The 15,000-nt window shown below is 43.0% G+C and overlaps 1 protein-coding gene across 2 annotated transcripts in view; it reads right to left on the bottom strand.

The window, feature by feature from the left end:
• EDC3 (enhancer of mRNA decapping 3) overlaps positions 1-10,016 on the bottom strand; it is a 30,032-nt gene extending 20,016 nt beyond the window's left edge. Inside the window, exons 1-3 of one of the 2 annotated variants that reach the window (XM_053954433.1) lie at positions 9,944-10,016; positions 6,457-6,624; positions 1,139-1,452 (exon numbers count right to left, since the gene is read on the bottom strand). In XM_053954433.1, coding sequence (XP_053810408.1) covers positions 1,139-1,452; positions 6,457-6,620 — 478 coding nt within the window. In that variant the 5' untranslated portion in view covers positions 6,621-6,624; positions 9,944-10,016. Of the gene's footprint in view, positions 1-1,138; positions 1,453-6,456; positions 6,625-9,726; positions 9,746-9,943 lie in introns of those variants that run through there. The other variant, XM_053954434.1, reaches the window with a different exon arrangement.
• Between the last annotated feature and the right edge of the window lie 4,984 nt (positions 10,017-15,000).

Here is a 15,000-nt window from a genome sequence, read left to right as displayed (position 1 = left end):
CATTTGTTTCTTTTGCAAAGGGAGGGGGGAAAATTAATGGAATTACTCTGGATGCACACCAAGGCTTCAACAATTAAGTCATGGAAATATGCTGGATGTACACTGAAATTTCAGGAATGGGATTATGAAGGTTTGGAAAAGAAGATAGCTCAGGGGGCTTTGAGGAAAAAAGTGAACAAAGCCAGCTGTGGCCCAGTTTTGAAGATTTTATCAAGAGAAATAAAAATAAGAGATGTGTGACTTTGGGATGCTCTGATTGTATTTTACATCGCCCTCATTAATTTGTATTTTTAACAACACAGCCAAAACCAGTTTGTAATTATGTACAGGGTGATGTTGTAATAGGTTATGGGTATAGAAGCCTTAAATAGAAAAGCCTGGGGAGATTTAAAAAGCAAGAGGTTGAATTAAGCAGGAAAAAAAAGAAAAAGCCATTAATCCTGAACTCTCACTGCTGCCTCAGGAAGTCTTAAAATCATGAAAGACAAAACAGTGGGGGAAAGTCTCACTGCATGTTTCTTTCACTTTTCCTGGAGGATCCTTGTAAACACAACACTGAGCTGCTACAACCCACTGTGTTTCCTCCCACTCGAGGATCATATTGCAGTTTGTTTGCAGCTCCTTTTAGAGGAAAAGGCTGGAAGCTGGGCAATCCTCAAACAGGAAAGACAGCAAAATGAGGAAATCTTTGGAAGTGGCATTAGACATTTTCTACATAGACAGGATCACTAAGATGGAAGAGACCTTTATGATCATTGAGTCCAAGCCATGCCCTAACACCACCACAACTAGACCACAGCACTGAGTGCCACATCCAGTCTTGTTTTAAACACATCCAGGGATGGTGACTCCACCACCTCCCCAGGCAGACAAATCCAGTACTTTAGCCCTCTTTTAGTAAAAAAAAACTTTTCCCTAACATCCAACCTAAATTTAAGGCTGTGTCCTCTCGTTCTGTCAGGAACAAGAGACAGACCCCCCCCTCCACACCTGACCACAACCCAGCTGTCAGGTGGGCTCCGAAATATACTCTATTTCAAAAGAACCCACAGGGTGGGCCAGGGGAAGTTCCCAGCAAAGCTTGGTGCAAAAGGGAAGATGCTGGAGCAGGAAAGCTCCAGGACAGCCCCACACTCACAGGAATTGTGCCTCCGACGGAAGCCTTTGGACTGGCTCAGCGTTTCCATGTGTCGATCCATGTAGCTCTTGGAGCACTGCTGCTGTGGGGAGATGACAATGTCCTGGCTCTTCATGTCTGTCCTCCTGGGGATGTTCTGCGGGGCACTGCTGGACATGGGCTTCTTCAGCACCTTGCCAGTGCCGTTCTGGCTGGGTCCCACCTGGCAGCCCACCCCTGGCATGGCCGTGTCCATCTGCTGCGAGTCCCCGCATTGCCTGCTGTCCCCCGGCCCCGGGATCTCCAGGATCTTCAGCTCTGTGATGTCACCTGCCCTAAAAACAGCACGAGAAAATCAGGAATTCAGCACACACCCTGGCAGGGGAAAAAACCTCCTGAGGAAAAGCATCGTTGTCCAATGGGGTTGTTCTGATGCCATCATCAATTAAAACAAGGCAATAAAAGGATTTTAATGCTCAAACATACACAGACATGAAACGGCAAATATTCAAAACAACCACTTCAGTATGCCTGCACTGCACCTGGATTTCGTTTGAAAGGTTCTGCAGCTGAAAGAGGAATCAGTCAAGCAAAAAATGGAAGCAACTGGCCCAGACCTTTGCAGAAATCTGCATTAATTTAACAGTTCCTAGCTAATTAATTGCTCTCAGCCTTGAGGCTACTATTACTTTTAATCCATTTCTGCAGAAAGCCACCCTCAGATCAGTGCAGCTCATGCTCAGACAAGGAGGACACTTCCCATTTCCAAAGAAAAAATGGCTGAAGAAAACTAATCTAGCACTGGGCACAAGCCAAAGGGAAACAAAGCAGTGATTATAAAGACCTCCATTTGCACTGGCTGCAAGAAATAAGTGAGGGATTGGGCTCTTCCAGCTTTAACTCAGCGTTTGTCCAAGGGGGATGTGAAAGCAGAGACTTCCACACATCCCTGCTGCCTTCCCCCAGTGTCTCTCTTCAAAGTCCAAGAGGAAAAAAAAATTAAAAAGAGTATTGACTTTGTGGAGTCAATGTTAGTGAAAAATGAGTGACTCAGAGCCTTGACTACATTGCAGGGAACAGGAAAATGTGCAGTGAGCAGTGACTCCTGTTCATATTTTTTAAGCACAGTGTCACCAGGAACTGCTGAGGGCAAAGCTTTGAGAAAGCACCTCAGCTCCCCCTGCTACAACAGAACAGGAGAGAAATAAAACCCCTAAAATAGAAAAATATATAAATAAAAATTCTAAATAAAAGCTGTATACATGTATCATATATTTTATGTACTAAGTGTATAGTACGTATATTTATATATCTTATATATTTGTACATAATGTAGATTTATATATTCATTATTTTAAATTATATTTTATATATTCAAAATATATCAATAAAAATGATGAATTTAAAATTATGGATTATATATTTATATATTATATATTTATACATATCATAAATTTATATATTACATACATTATTTAAAAATTTTATTTCCTATATGTAAAACATAAATAAAAACTATATATTATATCTTTATATATATATTTATACATATTATAGATTAATATATTACATAAATTAGTTATTTTAAAATTAGTTTCTCAATATGTAAAAGATATTAATAAAATCATAAAGTAAAATTATATATAATGTATTTATATATTATATACTTATACATATAGATTAATATACTACATATATTATTTTAAAATTACATAATATATATTTACATATATTATATATTTATACATATTATAGATTAATATACTACATATATTAATTATTTAAAAATTATAGTTCCTATAATATATAAATAATAAGTATAAATAAAATTCTATGTAAATATCATATACATATATACATCCATTTTATATAGTATGTATTTATACATCAATTTTGTATAGTATGTATTTTTATATCAATTTTTATAGTAGGTATTTATATATCAATATCAATTTTATATAGTATGTATATATACATCAATTTTATATAGCATGTATTTATATAGAAATTTCATATTTTATGTAGTTATATACCAATTTCATATTGTATGTATTTATATACAAATTTTATATTGTATGTATTTATATATAAATCTCTACAAATGTATTTCTACAGAGTTTTTAAGGTTGGATAGAAGTTTGATATAGTATGTATTTATATACCAATTATATTGTATGTATTTATACATCAATTTCATATTGTATGTATTTATATATGAATTTTACATAGTATGTATTTATATATTAATTTCATGTTGTATGTATTTATATATCATTTTTATATAGTATGCATTTATACATCAATTTCATATAGTATGTATTTATATTTCAATTTCATATCGTATGCATTTATAAATCAATTTCATATCGTATGCATTTATATATCAAATTCATATAGTATGTATTTATATATTAATTTTATATAGTATGCATTTATACATCAATTTCATATAGTATGTATTTATATATCAATGTCATATCGTATGTATTTATATACAAATCTCTACAAATGGATTTCTACAGAGTTTTTAAGGTTGGATAGAAGGTTGATACAGTATGTATTTATATACCAATTTTATATTGTATGTATACATCAATTTCATATTGTATGTGTTTATATATCAATGTCATATAGTACATATTCATATATCAATTTCATATTGTATTGTATATTGTATTTATATACTAATTTTATATTGTATATATTTATATTTAAATCTCTACAAATGGATTCCTAGAGAGTTCTTAAGGTTGGATAGAAGGTTTATATAGTATGTATTTATATATCAATGTTTATAGTATATATTTATACATCAATTTCTTGTTGTATGTATTTATATATCAATTTCATATAGTATGTATTTATACATCAATTTCATATAGTATGTATTTATATATCAAAATCATATAGTATGTATTTATACATAAATCTCTACAAATGGATTTCTACAGAGTTTTTAAGGTTGGATAGAAGGTTGATACAGTATGTATTTTTATACCAATTTTATATTGTATGTATACATCAATTTCATATAGTATGTATTTATACATCAATTTAATGTTGTATGTATTTATATATCAATTTCATATAGTACATATTTATATATCAATTTCATATTGTATTGTATATTGTATTTATATACTAATTTTATATTGTATATATTTATATTTAAATCTCTACAAATGGATTCCTAGAGAGTTCTTAAGGTTGGATAGAAGGTTTATATAGTATGTATTTATATATCAATGTTTATAGTATATATTTATATATCAATTTCATGTTGTATGTATTTATATATCCATTTTACATGGTATGTATTTATATACCAATTTCATATAGTATGTATTAATATTTCAATTTCATATCGTATGTATTTATATATCAAATTCATATAGTATGTATTTATATATTAATTTTATATAGTATGCATTTATACATCAATTTCATATAGTATGTATTTATATATCAATTTTATATCGTATGTATTTATATACAAATCTCTACAAATGGATTTCTAGAGAGTTTTTAAGGTTAGAGAGAAGGTTGATATAGTATGTATTTATATATCAATTTTAAGATAAGAAATGTTGATTTAGAAATACTATAGAATAAGATAGATATTGTTAAGAGAGAAATTTAATTTTAAAAAAGTTTTAAAAGACAGTTTTATAAATAAAATGGAATATTTTAGGAATATAGGATTATAAAAATATATTACAGTAAGACTTATAAAGAGTAATTTTAAATTATTAGTTTTATAAATAAAATTGAATATTTCAGAAAAATAGAATTATAAAAATACAGTAAGACTTATGAAGAGCAATTCTAGTTTTATAAATAAAATGAAATATTTCAGAAAAACAGAATTATAAAAAATATAGTAAGACTTACGAAGAGTAATTTAAAATTAGTTTTATAAATAAAATGAAATATTTCAGAAAAACAGAATTATAAAAAATCTATTATAGTAAGACTTATGAAGAGTAATTTTAAATGATTACCTTTAAAACATCTACAAGATAGTACAACAAAAACCGAATAAACCAAAAAGCACTTCTAGTGCTTTACAGGTGGAGTGGTTTTGGTTCAGCAATTGGAGATTTCACCCATTTTGGGATTTCCCAGCTAATGCACTGGAGGGTTCAGTGCTGGCCAATCCCCAGAGCACTCACTTCCTGCTGAGACATGGGATGAGGAGAGAGGTAAAGCAGCTCCAAACCTTAAAAGGGTGTAAAGGAAAGGGTTCATTTTTTGTGCTGGTGAATGCTTCGCATCACTTCCCTGAATGTCTCTCATGCAAAACTCTGACAACAATTAAGAAACAGTTTAACTGCTAATTGCAATACCATCAATTATAACATTGATACTATCTCACCCTTCTCATAAATCTAAAAATAAATAAAATTTTTAAAATACCTCTCAGTTACCCCATCTCTAAATAAAAAAAAAACTAATATAATAATAATCCAATAATAATAATCCAATAATAATATAAAAAATCATCCAACAGCCAGGCTGTCTTAGGTTGGAAATGGGGGTGTGTATTCTACCCCTATCTGTGGAGCAGTTCTCTCCTGTTCATGGCCAGTGGGTGTCCCCTGCACCTGATAAAATTCCATCATCCCATGGGGAGAGGCTCTGCCAAGGGGGAGGAGCCAAGCATTCCTACCTGGATACAATCTGAGATTTTGGGACACCACAGCAGCCTTTGCCCACTGCATTCCCAGAGGAGCAGCTTTCTGCCCCACTGCATTCCCAGAGGAGCAGCTTTCTGCCCCACTGCATTCCCACAGGAGCAGCTTTCTGCCCCACTGCGTTCCCACAGGAGCAGCTTTCTGCCCCACTGCGTTCCCAGAGGAGCAGCTTTCTGCCCCACTGCATTCCCAGAGGAGCAGCTTTCTGCCCCACTGCATTCCCAGAGGAGCAGCTTTCTGCCCCACTGCACTCCCAGAGGAGCCCAGGCCCATCTCCAGCATCCCTGGGGCTTCAGAGGAAAACTGCAGCCTTGTCCAGGATCCTGCTCCAGCAGAAGCACAGCTGGCACTGCAGGAGGGCTGAGCCCCCATGGAATGGCACTGCTGCCACCTCCCTGACCCACAGGGTGTTCTCAGGGCCTGTTCTCACTCTGGCAGTGTTGGTTTGTACTATTGCATTTTTAGTTTTCCTAGTAAAGAACTGTTATTCCTGCTCCCATATCTTTGCTGAGAGCCCCTTAATTTCAAAATGACAACAATTCAGAGGGAGGGGGTTTGCATTTTCCATGCCAAGGGAGGCTCCTGCCTTCCTCAGCAGACTTTTCAAAGCAGGCCACAGGCAGTGGGGGCGAGGCAGGCACTAACCTGAAGGTGACCTCTGGCACGAGGCACTTGACGCCGTTGTGGAAGGGCCGTGTGAGGGAGATGGTCTGGCTGACCTGATCCACAGCAGACACTCTGCCCTGGTACACGCCCAGGCTCTCTCCGCAGTTAATTGACACGATGCTGCCCAGCCAGTCCGTGGCCATGGTGCTGGAACGAGAGGCACAAAGCCACAGCCTGAATCAGCAGCCACAGCCCTGGCGCCCTGCCGGGCTCTGCTGGCTCCTCTCGCCTTTGTGGGGAGGAAATGACATCCCAACCATCCCAGGCAGAGTGGAAATCCCTGCATAATAAAATCATTTGCAATAAAAGATAAACATATATTTTGGGGCTTTGCCTTCCCCATTGTACGGCAGATCTTTGTTCGAACGAATTCAAGGCTGAATTCAAAATCCAAAAGTTTCATCCTGCCTGTGGATATTCTCCTGTTGCCTTTTCCTGTTGCCAAGATGGAAATGAAACTAGAGATAATTCTGGTAAGAGGTGATATAAGAAGATGTCCACAAAAGTTCCCAAAGGCCTTCAAATGAAGATCTGCTCTAAAAGAAAGATGTCCACAAAAGCCCCTGAAGGCCTTCAAATGAAGATCTGCAGATCTCTGTTTGGCTGGCTGAATTCAAAATAAAAAAAAAGATTTAGTGTTTCATCCTGCCTCTGGATTTCTCCTGTTGCCTTTTCCCCAAGATGGAAATGAAACTCAAGATAATTTTAGCAAGGAGGTGATATAAGATGTTCACAGAAGCCCCTGAAGGCCTTCAAATAAAGATCTGCAGATCTCTGTTAGAAGATTCTGGCTGAATTCAAAATCCAAACATTTAGTGTTTCATCGTGCCTGTGGATATTCTCTTGTGGATATTGTTTTGTCCTGCCTGTGGATATTCTCTTTCCAACCTGGAAATGAAACTCAAGATCATTTCATTAAGAGGTGATGTTAAGAAGACGTTCACAAAAGCCCATGAAGGCCTTCAAATAAAGATCTGCTCTTACATCACCTCCTTACTGAAATTATCTCGAGTTTCATTTCCAGGCTGGGAAAAGGGCAACACTCCCTGTGATTTCAAACTGGGAATTTCTCTTCACTTCCCTCATTTCATTTCCAGGCTGGGAAAAGGGCAACACTCCCTGTGATTTCAAACTGGGAATTTCTCTTCATTTCCCTCACTGAAGTGTTGGCAGATGGACACTGGGGCAGAACAGCTCCTGGGAATATTCAGGATTGATCTCTGCAAATGAAAACCAAAATCTTTAGGGGAACAGAGATACAGGGCAGGAGGGGAATCCCAACCAACAGAGAAACACAAAAGGGGGGGGGGAAATCCCCAAAAACTGGAATGCAAGACAAAAGCAGCAAAGGCAGCATCAGCGCCACAATCAGATAAATGAATTAAAAAATAGCTGCTCTCCTTCCCAGCACTCGAGTTCTGTCAAAACCAGGGGAGAAAAACTCCAGTTTGTTTAGACAGATGTTTCCAACACGGCTGGAAGCAGCTAAAGAGCTCCTTTGATCCCAGATTTCCCAGTGACAGGCTCACGAGCATCACGGAGAACAAGAGACATGACAAGCTCCTAAATGTATAGATTTGCCTTTCATGCTGCAATCAAAGAGGGAGAATGTTTGATATTTAGTGTGAGCAGCACAAAGAAACACGGGAGACAGCCCAGGGAGATCAGCTTCCATGTATAAATCACATTTCTGGAAGAGGCAGCTGGATTCTCTGCAAGCTGAGCCTCATGAAAAAGAAGTAAGGAAAAAAAAATGGATTAGGAAAAAAAAATTAAAATCTCACTTCCCCCAACTTTCACAGGCTGGAAACAGGGGATGCTTCAAAGGGAAGAAAACATTAAATTTGGTCACAAAGCCATGAATTCCTCAGGAGCAGGCTCCTCTCCTTCCTGTGGCTGTGTGTTCTTATTAACCCACGATGACAATGCCTGCATTCCGAGGAGATGGCTGATAAAAAGCACTCTCAGAACACAGATAACACAGCCCTGGGTATCCACAGGAAAACCAAAGCTTCATTCCATTTCCTGTTTTCTTTTTCATCTCCTCTAGGAAACACGGGAAGGAGCTCAGCACACATCAGCACCTTACACAGACCCTCTCGAAAAACAAGAGCCTCCTTTTAGCACAAAAAACCCAATAATAAATCTATGTTTGAGTGCAAACATAAATTAAACTGTCCTGGAGCTGCATTAGGGGGGTGGCTGTGTCCCTGTAGGAAAATATAGGGAACCTCATAGGCAAACACAAGGATCCCAAATATTGTAAATACTGTAAATATTGTAAATATTTGGAAAACACGTGGACCTCCCACAGGTAAATTCAACCAGCCCCATAGGTAAAAATAGGGGCCCCACAAGGTAAAAAGGGGAACCCCCAAAGTGAAAAGGGGGATCCCTCCATGGATAAATACAGAGAACCCCCAAAAATAAATACAGGGATCCCTCCATGGATAAACACAGGGGACCCCCAAAAATAAACACAGACCCCTTCCATGGATAATCACAAGGAACCCCAATGGATAAACACGAGGAATCCCCCAAAAATAAACACAGACACCCCCCATAGATGAACACAGGCATCCCCCCAAAAATAAACACAGGGAATCCCCCATGGATAAACATGGGGAACCCCTAAAAATAAACACAGACCCTCCCATGGATAAACACAGGGAACCCCCAAAAATAAACACAGGGAACATCCCCTCATAGATAAACACAGAGAACCCCCCCAAAAAATAAACACAGGGAACATCCCCTCATGGATAAACACAGAGAACCCCCCCAAAAAATAAACACAGACCCCTCCCATGGATAAACACAGGGAACCCCCAAAAATAAACACAGGGAACATCCCCTCATGGATAAACACAGAGAACCCCCCCAAAAAATAAACACAGACCCCTTCCATGGATAAACACAGGGAACCTCCAAAAAGAAATACAGGCAACCCCCCAAAAATAAACAAAGGGGAACCCCCCCCCATGGATAAATACAGGGAATCCCCTCAGGGATACACACAGAGAAGCCCCAAAAATAAATACAGGGAACCCTCAAAAGTAAACAGAGGGAACCCCCGGATGGATAAACAGAGAACCCCCACAAGAACAAACACAGGGCCCGCCATGCACACCCCAAAACACAAGACCCCCCCCCAAAAAAGCAAACACAGCCGCACACAGATAAACACGGGCCCCCCAGAGGTAAATACAGCAAGGCACAGGTAAGCACGGGACCGAAACAATGCCTGACCCCTGGTTAACCGCAGCCGGCCCGCAGGCCTCCCGCTCCGTGCCTCCCCCGGCCGCACCGCCCCGCCGCGGCCCGCTCAGGCCTGGCGCCGCCGCCGCGCCTCACGGGAGTCCAGCAGAGCCGCAGCCCCCCGGGCGGGCAGCACGCCAGCCCGGCCCGGCCGCTCCGAGCCCGCGGGCCGTGCCCGCCGTGCCCACCGCGCCCCCGCGGGCCTCACCCGCCGCCGCCGCCGCTCCCGCCTCAGCGCGGCCCCTCCGCCTCGGCGACGCTCGGCGTGACGCCACTTCCGGCCCCGCCCCTCGCGCGCGGCGCTCCGGCCGCCGGCGGGGCCATAGAGACGGCGTGGGAGCCGCGCTGCGCGCATGCGCAGTGCCCGCGTGGGGAGCCCGCCGGCAGCTGTCACACCTGTGTCACACACCTGTCACACACCTGTGTCACACACCTGTGTCACACACCTGTGTCACATACCTGTGTCACACACCTGTGTCACACACCTGTGTCATACACCTGTGTCACACCTGTGTCACACACCTGTGTCACACACCTGTGTCACACCTGTGTCACACATCTGTGTCACACATCTGTGTCATACCTGTGTCATACCTGTGTCACACACCTGTCACACCCCTGTGTCACACACCTGTGTCACACACCTGTGTCACACACCTGTCACACACCTGTGTCACACCTGTGTCACACACCTGTGTCACACACCTGTGTCACACATCTGTGTCATACCTGTGTCACACACCTGTGTCACACACCTGTGTCACACACCTGTCACACACCTGTGTCACACACCTGTGTCACACCTGTGTCACACACCTGTGTCACACACCTGTGTCACACACCTGTCACACACCTGTGTCACACCTGTGTCACACACCTGTGTCACACACCTGTGTCACACACCTGTCACACACCTGTGTCACACCTGTGTCACACACCTGTGTCACACCTGTGTCACACACCTGTGTCACACACCTGTGTCACACACCTGTGTCACACCTGTGTCACACACCTGTGTCACACACCTGTGTCACACCTGTGTCACACACCTGTGTCACACACCTGTGTCACACATCTGTGTCATACCTGTGTCACACACCTGTGTCACACACCTGTGTCACACACCTGTGTCACACACCTGTCACACACCTGTGTCACACACCTGTGTCACACACCTGTGTCACACACCTGTCACACACCTGTGTCACACCTGTGTCACACACCTGTGTCACACACCTGTCACACACCTGTGTCACACCTGTGTCACACACCTGTGTCACACACCTGTGTCACACACCTGTGTCACACATCTGTGTCATACCTGTGTCACACACCTGTGTCACACACCTGTGTCACACACCTGTGTCACACCTGTGTCACACACCTGTGTCACACATCTGTGTCACACACCTGTCACACCCCTGTGTCACACCCCTGTGTCACACCCCTGTGTCACACACCTGTGTCACACACCTGTGTCACACACCTGTGTCACACACCTGTGTCACACCTGTGTCACACACCTGTGTCACACACCTGTGTCACACACCTGTGTCACACACCTGTCACACACCTGTGTCACACCTGTGTCACACACCTGTCACACACCTGTGTCACACATCTGTGTCATACCTGTGTCACACACCTGTGTCACACACCTGTGTCACACCTGTGTCACACCTGTGTCACACACCTGTGTCACACATCTGTGTCATACCTGTGTCACACACCTGTGTCACACACCTGTGTCACACACCTGTGTCACACCTGTGTCACACACCTGTCACACACCTGTCACACCCCTGTGTCACACACCTGTCACACACCTGTGTCACACACCTGTGTCACACCTGTGTCACACACCTGTGTCACACACCTGTGTCACACACCTGTCACACACCTGTGTCACACCTGTGTCACACACCTGTGTCACACCCCTGTGTCACACACCTGTGTCACACACCTGTGTCACACCTGTGTCACACACCTGTGTCACACACCTGTGTCACACACCTGTCACACACCTGTGTCACACCTGTGTCACACACCTGTGTCACACACCTGTCACACACCTGTCACACACCTGTGTCACACCTGTGTCACACACCTGTGTCACACCCCTGTGTCACACACCTGTGTCACACCTGTGTCACACACCTGTGTCACACCTGTGTCACACACCTGTGTCACACACCTGTGTCACACACCTGTGTCACACCCCTGTGTCACACACCTGTGTCACACCTGTGTCACACACCTGTGTCACACATCTGTGTCACACACCTGTGTCACACCTGTGTCACACACCTGTCACACACCTGTGTCACACACCTGTGTCACACACCTGTCACACACCTGTGTCACACCCCTGTGTCACACCCCTGTGTCACACACCTGTGTCACACACCTGTGTCACACTCCTGTGTCACACACCTGTGTCACACACCTGTGTCACACTCCTGTGTCACACACCTGTGTCACACCTGTGTCACACACCTGTGTCACACACCTGTGTCACACATCTGTGTCATACCTGTGTCACACACCTGTGTCACACACCTGTGTCACACACCTGTGTCACACACCTGTCACACACCTGTCACACCCCTGTGTCACACACCTGTCACCTCTCTCCCTCCATCCCACCATCCCTTCCATCCCTCCGCCATCTCTGTGAAAAGCGCCGATCACTTGGTTTTCAAAATTTTAAAAGTTTCACGGTAATGAAACGGCCACAAAAAATAGCAACACAGGTAGAGTGTAATAGTAATTATTAGTAATTAGGTATAAAATTTCGAGTCAGGACAATCACAGGGCAATAAAAAGCAAAGAACCTCGGACGCCCGGATGCTCTCGGGCCCCCCAACCTTGCTGGAAGAAATCACAAAAGTTTAGATATTATAGCAGAGGTAGCCACAAAGGGAAAGGAAGAATCTTTGAGTGCTGTACAGGGGGGGTTTAGGCCTTGTACAGAGTTTTGTACATGGGGGTCAGAGGGGTCGCCCTGGTTATCAAGAGTTTTCTAGAGCCTTCTGAGTTGACATTCTTGTAGAGAACTTTCTCACACAACTTTCTGTAAATAACCTATTGTTTTGCACTCTTTCATAGAGGCGGAGAAATTTGATGTACAGGTGGTTTGTCCAGTGTCGTTGGAGAGGTGGCACGTTCACCCTCCAATCCACTGGCATCTTTTGAGAACTATAAAAGATTGGAGTCAGAGAAAATAAATTGGTCTCTTCATCGTGACCAAGGCTGTGGTGCGTCGTTTTCCCTTGTGTCATCTGGTGACACAGAGGTTCTGAGATGGAGGGATTTGGGCGTCCTCCTTCTTTCTCCTTCCTAACCCCCATGTTCTTGGTGATGTTGGCACTCCCAGATTGGTTCAGAGTAGAAAGCCGCTGTTCAATATAGGTGATAGGCATTGGGGAAAAACCATAAACATTTGACAGGTACTGTGTGATATAAAAGATGGCACCAGCCCCCGGGGCAGTCAGAGGGTGGCAGAGACAGTGCCAGTGTGTGTGTGTGCCTCTGTCTGACCTGCTGAATGGACCACAGCAGTTCAGGAAGAAAATCTTTTAGATAACATGCAACAAACTGCCTTGAGACAGGATGGCTGAAGACTTTCTTTGAAGGCTCGGGTTGGAGGAGAGACTTTTCCACCTCTCGGGGTCACCCCAGTCTGGGGGTGTGCCCCGTCAGTTATGCATACGTTCTATTTAAAACAAGAAACTCTGTTGTGTGTCATCCGTTTCCTTTAATCCCCACGGCGTCTTCGAGTCTGAGCAAGGCCTGAAGAAATTAGCTTCTGATATAAGGAAACCGTAAATTCCTCTTCTCTGGAAGATTTATGTGCTCTGTGATGGTTACCTCGAAGTGAGTGTCTCATTCCTTAAAACACCCCAGATACGTTGTTTCTATTTCAACTACTCGAGCTTCCTTTTAACTACAAAGCTACATTTACCATACTCTTAAAATGTTAAAACAGCACAGCTCATCAATATAACATAACACATATAGTAACTAACCGCGTAGAGCCATAAAATAGGCATTTTTCACAATCTCCATCCCCTCCATCATCTCCATCACACCATCATCTCCATCCCCTCCATCATCTCCATCACACCATCATCTCCCTCACACCATCCCTTCCATCATCTCCATCCCTCCATCATCTCCATCACACCATCATCTCCAGCACAGCCTCCCTTCCATCATCTCCATCTCTCCATCATCTCCAGCCATTCCATCATCTCCATCCCCTCCATCATCTCCATCACACCATTCCCCCATCACCTCAATCCCCCCCATCATCTCCATCCTACCCTCCCTTCCATCATCTCCATCCCTCCATCATTTCCATCACACCATCCCCTCCATCACCTCAATCCCCCCATCATCTCCATCCCACCCTCCCTTCCATTATCTCCAGCCCTTCCATCATCTCCATCACACCATCATCTCCAGCACAGCCTCCCTTCCATCATCTCCATCCCTCCATCATCTCCATCCCTTCCATCCCCTCACCCCTCCTTCATACCATCCCCTCCATCACACCATCCCTCCATCACCTCAATCCCCTCCATCATCTCCATCACACCATCCCCTCCATCATCTTCAGCACACCATCCCTTCCATCCCTCCATCATCTCCATCACTTCATCTCCCTCAATGAACCATCCCTTAATGATCTCCATCTTCCCACCATCTCCATCACACCCTCGCTTCCATCATCTCCATCCCCTCCATCATCCCCATCCCTTCATTATCTCCATCACACCATCCCTCCATCATCTCCAGCCCTTCCATCATCTCCATCCCTTCCATCATCTCCATCTTTTCATTATCTCCATCACACCATCCCTCCATCATCTCCATCACTTCATCTCCCTCAATGAACCATCCCTTAATGATCTCCATCTTCCCACCATCTCCATCACACCCTCGCTTCCATCATCTCCATCCCCTCCATCATCCCCATCCCTTCATTATCTCCATCACACCATCCCTCCATCATCTCCAGCCCTTCCATCATCTCCATCCCTTCCATCATCTCCATCTTTTCATTATCTCCATCACACCATCCCTCCATCATCTCCAGCCCTTCCATCATCTCCATCCCTTCATCATCTCCACAACACCCTCCCTTCCATCATCTCCATCCCTTCATCATCTCCATCCCACCCTCCCTTCCATCATCTCCATCCCTTCATCATCTCCATCCCACCCTCCCTTCCATCATCTCCATCCCTTCATCATCTCCAT

This window comes from Vidua chalybeata, chromosome 13, assembly GCF_026979565.1.
Source record: "Vidua chalybeata isolate OUT-0048 chromosome 13, bVidCha1 merged haplotype, whole genome shotgun sequence".
Lineage (NCBI taxonomy): Eukaryota > Metazoa > Chordata > Aves > Passeriformes > Viduidae > Vidua > Vidua chalybeata.
The sequence above is the reverse complement of the archived record's forward strand: the minus strand, read 5'-3'. Positions and strand labels throughout refer to the sequence as shown.